The sequence below is a fragment of the Carettochelys insculpta genome, chromosome 32 (assembly GCF_033958435.1).
Source record: "Carettochelys insculpta isolate YL-2023 chromosome 32, ASM3395843v1, whole genome shotgun sequence".
Classification (NCBI taxonomy): Eukaryota; Metazoa; Chordata; order Testudines; family Carettochelyidae; genus Carettochelys; species Carettochelys insculpta.
This window is the reverse complement of record NC_134168.1, coordinates 12,655,923-12,663,225: the sequence shown is the minus strand read 5'-3', so window position 1 is coordinate 12,663,225 and position 7,303 is coordinate 12,655,923. Positions and strand designations below refer to the sequence as shown.

General features: G+C 54.3%; 1 protein-coding gene across 1 annotated transcript; it reads right to left on the bottom strand.

Annotated features, from left to right (window-relative positions):
• Positions 1-306: 306 nt before the first annotated feature.
• LOC142005096 (olfactory receptor 10A4-like) lies at positions 307-5,000 on the bottom strand. Its single transcript, XM_074982789.1, has 2 exons — positions 4,716-5,000; positions 307-1,298 (listed from the first exon to the last, which is right to left on the bottom strand). Exon 2 carries the CDS (start codon positions 1,296-1,298, stop codon positions 330-332), a length of 969 nt encoding a protein of 322 aa, XP_074838890.1. The 5' UTR covers positions 4,716-5,000; the 3' UTR covers positions 307-329.
• Between the last annotated feature and the right edge of the window lie 2,303 nt (positions 5,001-7,303).

Sequence of the window (7,303 nt, the reverse complement as noted above, 5' to 3'; positions counted from 1 at the left end):
CTCTGTTTTCCTTTGACATTTCCAGTTTTGCAAGTTGAAAATCAGGACCATACTCTCACTAAACCTTTTCCTTTGGGGGTAGGGGGGGGGTTCCCAATGAATTATAAATCTGAGGAAACCATTGTGCCTTTCAAATTTCAAAAAAGAGAGACATTTTAAATAGTGGGGTAAATTGGCCACAAAAGTTTCTCTTCCATTTTACAGACAGGACAAAGTCTTTCAAAAGAACAAAGAAGTTGAGAGTTGTGAGAAATTCAGTAAAATATTTACTAATTTCCCTTCACCAGGACCCCCACCACCCAATTTTGACTCACTCGACTTCTCAGTCTCTAGTTTCTCCTGTGGTGAGAAAAGCTGCTTTTCTGTACACTTTTTCTCAAGGCTCCTTTCACCTCTTTGTTCCTCAGAGTGTAAATTATGGGGTTCAATGCAGGTGAGATGATTGTGTTCAATAGGGAAATCAATAGGTCACTCTCTGTAGTGGAGCCAGTGTTGGGCACCAGGTAGGTGATGAGGTCCGTGACATAGAACACAGTCACCACGGTGAGGTGGGAGGAGCAGGTGGAGAAGGCTTTACGCCTTCCCTCTGCTGATGGCAGCTTGAAGATGGTGGAGATAATGCGGACATAGGAGAGGAGTATCAACAGGAAAGGGCACAGGGTGAACAGAACTGCCACCATACGGCCTACAGCCTTAATCATTGATGTGTCGGCACATGCCATTTTCAACACTGGTGGAGCATCGCAGAAGAAGTGATGGATGCGGTTGGAGCCACACAAGGGCAGGCTGAAAAGCCACGTGTTCAGAGGAACTCCCACTGAGGTGCCGGCAGCCCATGAAGCCCCCGTGAGCAGAGCACACACCCGGCCGCTCATGATGGTTGTGTAGCGCAGGGGGTGACATATGGCCACGTAGCGGTCGTAGGCCATGGCTGCGAGGAGGCAGCATTCCGTGAGGCCCATGATGGCATTGACGTACGTCCCCGCTGCACAAGCTGCAGTGGAGATGGTCTTTTCCTCCACCAGGAGGTGAGCCAGCAGCTGAGGGACCACACTGCTGGTGAGGCAGATTTCCGAGACAGACAGGTTCACCAGGAAGAAATACATGGGGGTGTGGAGGGAGGGGCTCAGCTTTATCAGCAGGATAACCAGCAGGTTCCCCATCAGGGTGAGCAGGTAGATGACCAGAAGCACCACAAACAGAAGGATTTGCAGCTCGTTAACGTACGAGAACCCCACCAGGACAAACACATCGAAGATGGTCTGGTTCCCCCCAGGGTCACTCTTGGAAGACGTCATCTGTAGGGGGAAAAAGAGACCAGGTCTGAGGCACATCAGAAATGTGACTGCAAATTAAAACATTTGTCCTGGTTTCCTCCCTGTTGGGACCCTTCTGACTAACACCTGCTGAAATTTCTCTGTAAATAACAGCGAATGACCCGGCCTTGCTCAGGCTTTAAGCAGAGTCAGGGACATTTGGTTTGTGCATTTTGTTTGGGCTCCTCACTGTCACTGGGTTGAGATGTTCACTGTCTTCTCCTGTGAATATGAAGGTGAGTTTCCCGGAGTTCTTCATTTTCATCTGATGGAAGAGCCGCTTGTTTCTGTCTCTGTGTTTCCAGTCCATGTTGTCTGTTCGTTGCATTTCCAACAGCTCTCGATTGGGCCGTTCTGTGTGAATGGGATGGAGGTGGACCTGACGGGGGTCTAATTCCCTCAGTGAATGTGGCACTGTGTAAGTTGTGTCACTTCCAGTGGGAAAGTGCATTTCCTGCTCTGCGTCTCTGCTGTCTCGCTGGTCTGAAAGGCGTGGTGAGAAGGAATGGTGCGGTAGGTTGAGCCCATTGTTGTGGAACAGCCTGGAGCAGCCCAGGGGTGAAGGTAACAGCTGTGTCTTCTAAGTACTCTTGTATGGGCACCCCCACCACTTGGGGGGCTCCCCATGGGCTGTGTAATATATGTCAGTGGGGCTGGAGGTGGGTGGCTGAAGGCTGGGGACGAGGGAGTGTTGGGGCTTGGGACGGTGGAGGGGTAGAGGTGAGTGGTAGAGGAGGTGGAGCAGAAGATGGAAGCATTGGGGGACCAGGGCAGGGGGCAGAGGGTGCTGCAGTGAGGACAGGGGGCTGTGGGGGAGGCCTTATTGCATGTGGTGGTTAAGGGCAGGGGATGGGGGTGCAGAAGACAGAGATTTTGGGGGGGACCAGGGCAGGGGGTGGGAAGTGCTGGGTGGTTGTACACCAGGGAGATGATTATTGACAGGGAAGGGCCTGTGAGGGCAGGGATGGGTGAGGGCAGAGGGTTTGCGGGGTGGGAGGGTCGGGGGTGAGGGCAGGAGCTGGCGGTGCAGATGTCACAGCAGGGTTTGGTGTGGGCGGTCTCAGGGCAAAGGTGGAGGGGGATGGAGTGAGGGGAGGGGGCTCAGGACAGAGGGTTGGGGGGGCGTTAGGGCAGGTGTTTAGGTGGGGGGGTCCTTGCCGGGGTGTGATGGAGTATGTGCAGGGTCTGGGAGGGTTGGGGCAGCTCAGGGCAGGGGGTGGAGGGTGCCAGATGGAGGGTGAGGTGTGGGGGTCGGTGCAGAGTCTGGGGGTGAAAGTTTCACCGCAGCCGAGTTCCCAAATACGATTTCTCAAACAAGGGCACATTCTCCTCTCACTCGTATGTTAATGATACGAATAATCACACCAGTGCCCGGATTCCCCTGCAGTGACACCTCACACCAGCAAACGGACACTGCGGAGCCAAAACACGCTGGAAACCTTTTAAAACGGAGAAGACATTTAAAACACCCAGAGGATGCAGACACTTAATCTCCATGAAAATTGTGAAACTGTTGAGCAAAATCTGTCAGCTGCATTCAGTCTTTGGAAAAAAGACCTGAATTCAAGGGTTTTTTTATTTTTATTTTTTTGGGTACTCTCCAGACACTCCCAGGCATTTTCTCCTGGTTTTAAGTTTGCTCATTGGAAAAATAAGAGGGGTGAGGAAAGAAAGGGGAGAAAAATGAAGGAGAAGCTGAGAAAATAATTTTAATTTTTAAGTTTAATTTTATTTCATTTTTTGACTAATTGAAAATGTAAAGATTGAAAATTTTGACCCAGGATTCCATGACAGAAATATTTTGCTTTTAAAATTTCAGATCACTTTTTTAAAAAAATGACTAAGGATAGATCGTGTCATCCACAATTTGTTGACAGAATTACGTACTTGCACAGTCAATTGTTTCTGTAGAAAAATGTCAACTGCAGACAAGAGGGTGACATTGCTGTGAGAAACTCAGGAGAATGGTTTTGTGGGAAAGCCACTGACCTTGGGCTGCAGAGACCAAGATACAGTTTTTGTCCGACCAGACACAACTTGGCTACGTCGACACTAGAATCACCTGTTGACAGCAGTTACTGCTGGAAGAGGTGTCCTTCCAAAACTTCTACCCACAGATTGTGTCTGCACATAAAAGCAGCTCGATCTTTCAATCCGATCTGTCAACAAACCGCCCCCCTCCCCCGCCCCCGGAGCATCTACAAGGCTTTTTAACACATTTTGTACATAGACGCTTCACAGGGTTTGTCAACGACACCCAACAAAACCCCAGTTTTGTCGACGCAACTGTAGTGTAGCTGGAGCCCTTTTGTGCCCATAAACAATTCACACCCCCTCCTGGTGTGCGCTCTTCCAAGGAGAATAATGAGGTAGATGACCAATTCCCCTTGATTCTCTCACTCCTGACCTCTCCAGGGCCCTTTAAGAACCACAGACTGCGACTCACTTTCCCTTTGTGAAACAGGGCGATGCTGCAGCTCCCTGCCTTGGTAGGAAGGCTCTGAGGGCCAGTCCCCTGACGACTGTGGAGCACTCAGGCACAAGGGCGAGGAGGTGGATCTCCTGGGGACAAAGGCAGTGAAAGGGGACAGGACATTGCTCACCACTTTCCTGTCAACCTCAGAGGCTGCCGAACTCACTGCAGCTGCTCAGGAGTGGAGGCTGAAGCCTCGCCCAAGGACTCAGCTCCATACAGCTGGATGTAAAAGCCTGAGCACCTCTGGGCTGAGCTAAGCACCCACAGCTGTTGGGTCAGCTGCTGGAGGAGACCCCTAAAGCTCCATCCAGGTGCCAGCCTATGAGCAGGAGAGAGACACTCACAGGGATAGTACAGGATGCTCCTCAGCCCTTGTCGGACAGGTGGCTTTTGGACACTGGGGGCTGGCAGGTCCCAGCAGACAAAGGGTGTTCAGTGTCCAGCTCCCACTGAAATTCTGGGGCTTTGCAATTCCAGAGTAAAGCTACGAGACAGCTACAGACGGGTAAACTTCTCGACAAGGAAGCAGCCGCCCTGGCAATCTCACTCTGGTTTTATCTGCAGCCCCAGATACCTCCCTTGGCTCCTTCTCGGTTTCATTCACACCACCACCTTGCCCCGGCATCTCTTAGCTGAGTCCTGCAGACCTGGTGTGGGAGAGCCAGAGGCACAAAGACCTCAGACCATCCTGGGAGCAAAGCAGCTGTGGTTTGTCCTTCCCCTATCTGCTGAGACTGCTCTGGGAACTCCAGGTAACATCTGGAGATCCCTTTGGAGGAGCACTCGCTCTGTGAGTGCCAGATGCTACCTCCCCGGCTAAGGCTGTTCTTTCCTGAGCAGTGCAGCCCTGAGCAGCTCTCATCTTAATGCTAATAACCCGCCCCACCGTCGCACCGCACACTGTGTGAAGGAAAAGTCCGTACCTGCTGCGACTGGCCGTGGCTGTGACCTCAGAGCCGGCTGCCTCCCAAACATCGAGGGCGTCCTGGGGTGTCCGAGCTGATCATTGCCGTCCTGGCCAGCAGAGGAAGACAACCCAGTTCCAAAGAGGTGAGAGCCTCATAAATCTCCCCGTTAAGTGTTCACTAAGCCTGGTGCTGGGCGTGACGAGATGCTGAAATCCCCTGGAGCTTTACTAGGAACAATCACGAAAATTGTTGCTCTGGAGCTCTGGGGATTTGCCCACAAGAGGCGTCGTTAGTAACTTTAGGAACTTTCTGCAGGCTGACTTTGTGCCATGTGAAGAAACATTTCCCTTAGGTTGTTGTAACTCTGCTCCGTGCTGATGTCATTTGGTCACCGGCTAGTTCTTGTGCCACGGGAAGAAGTAAATAACTCTTCTGTATTCTGTTTCTCCATTGAGTAGAGGATTGCGATTTGCTTCGCTGACAGCAATTTCTCCTTTAGTCTTCCACGTGGAGAAAGTTAAAATGTTCCAGCCTTGAAAATGTTTATTCTGAGCAATTGGCTGGAGCAGAAAACGTTCAGTTTCCCCAGGGAAAACTTGCTTTGCAACCAGAACAAACCCAGTGTGGGACAGGAAGTGTTTAGAAGGAACAAAACCATTGATCTGAATTTCATTCTGGTTGTACAGAGCAGGACTGTGGCTGCTCCCTTCACTCTGGGGACTGAACTGCCCTGACAGCAGGTCCTGCCATGGGAACAGGAACCAGGCGAGTCCCCAGGCCCGCAGGCAGAGCGACCCCACTGCACAGCACCAGCAGGGGGTCTATTGTGGGAATCCCACTGAGAGGGGCAGTAATATGGCCGTTCCTGATCAAGGGGAGGACTTCCAGCCGTGGACTGAGAATCAGCAGGTCTGGGCCCACCAGTTTCCAGCTTGGTGACTTCAGGCAAGGCCCCGCCCCTGTCTGTGCCTCAGTTTCTCCATCTGTAGAATGGGGATAATGGACCTTCTCTCCTCTGGAAAGTAGGTTGTGTGCTGCTGAAGAGATGACCTCAGAGTCAGTCCTAACTGTGTGACAGGGCCTCCAGCAGGCCGTGGTTCCAGCTGAGGACGTACAATACACTCTAGCAAGAGAAGGGGCCTTAATAGCAGCGCCCTTGTGTCCACGCCAGGGCTCAGACCAGTGTCCGGTTAACACCTCCCCGGTGACACTGGCCTGTCTCCTCAGGACTGACAAGCTGGGTGGGGCCAAGGGAGCAGCCCCTGGGCCGTTACTGCCCAGCCCGCTCTGCCCCAGACCCAGCTGCTATTCAGTGGGGCTCCAGGGGATCCCTCCAACCTCCAGAGGGGCTGGCCAGGGCCAGGACACCAGCCTTGGGGGGGTGGGGGGTGGCAGTGACATCACAAAGGCCTGTGGCAGGACCTCAGCCTATTGGAGGACAGGGATGACCTCACAGAGAGACCCTGACAACAGCCAATCAGGACAGAGGCGCGAGGCGGGGACGAGCTCAGAGATTCCCGCGGCTTGGCAGCAGCCGGCGCCTCCCCAGGGTCTCTGCGGGGGCCGGAGGGAGAACTGGGACCGACGGGCGGGGCCGGAGGAGCCTCGTGGGCGTTTTCTCCTTCCCTGCGGCCGGTGGGGCTGGGCCCGGGGAGAAGGTGGGAGCCTCTGAGGGGTTTGGAGCCTGCTCGGTCTGGTTCCCCTTCGCCCCTTTCCCTCCCTCTGGCTGCCCCCTCCTGCCTCCGCCCCCTTTCCCGGCCCCCCACCAAGCAGGGTGGGTGGGGGCTGGGGTGGGGGCGGGAGGCCTCCCACGGAGCTGGGGCTGGCAGAGCGCTGGGACCCGGCGGTGACCTGGGCCGGCCTTTTGCATGTTTTCAGGAGTGTCTTGAGGAGGAGGGAAAAACGTTGCTCTCCTGGGCCTCTGAGGGCAGGACAAGGAGCAATGGGCTGAACTTGCCCCCAGGGAGGTTGAGGTCGGACGTGAGGAAAACTCCCCACCTGGCCGGGTGGTCGAACACTGGAATAAATCGCCCAGGGGCTGTGGAATCTCCATCCCTGGAGACGTCTCAGGGCAGGTTGGACACACACCTGTCAGGGAGGCTCCAGCCGGTGCTGGGTCCTGGCGCGAGCGCAGGGGACTGGACTCGACGTTCTCTCGAGGTCCCTTCCAGGTCTCCTGTTGTGGGATTCACAGCCCAGACCGACCAGTCCCAGGCCAGCAGGGGCTGGGGGGTCGAGCTGCTTCTCTGCAGTTCCTGCCTTGGCGCAGTCCCCGAGTCTCTCTGGGGCTGTGTCTGCACTGCTGCCCTCCTGGGGAAGAGGAAATGCAAATGAAGTGCTCATTAGCATATGTCACACTCTCATTTGCATGTCCCCTTCAAACACTTTTTGCAAAAGAGGCTTTTTTTTTTGCCAAAAAAACGCACTGGACACGCGGCCATTTTGTGCAAAAATCATGTAAACCTGGGACCTCCCATCCCCCCCTTCCCCTGCAGGCTCTGCAGGGCCTGGTCTGGCCTCGGGCCGGCCCTGCGGGGGACCTGCGGGTAGAGCCCCAGAGGGCAGCAGGACAGCTGGGAGGGGAGCGTGGGGGTGGGGGGGCA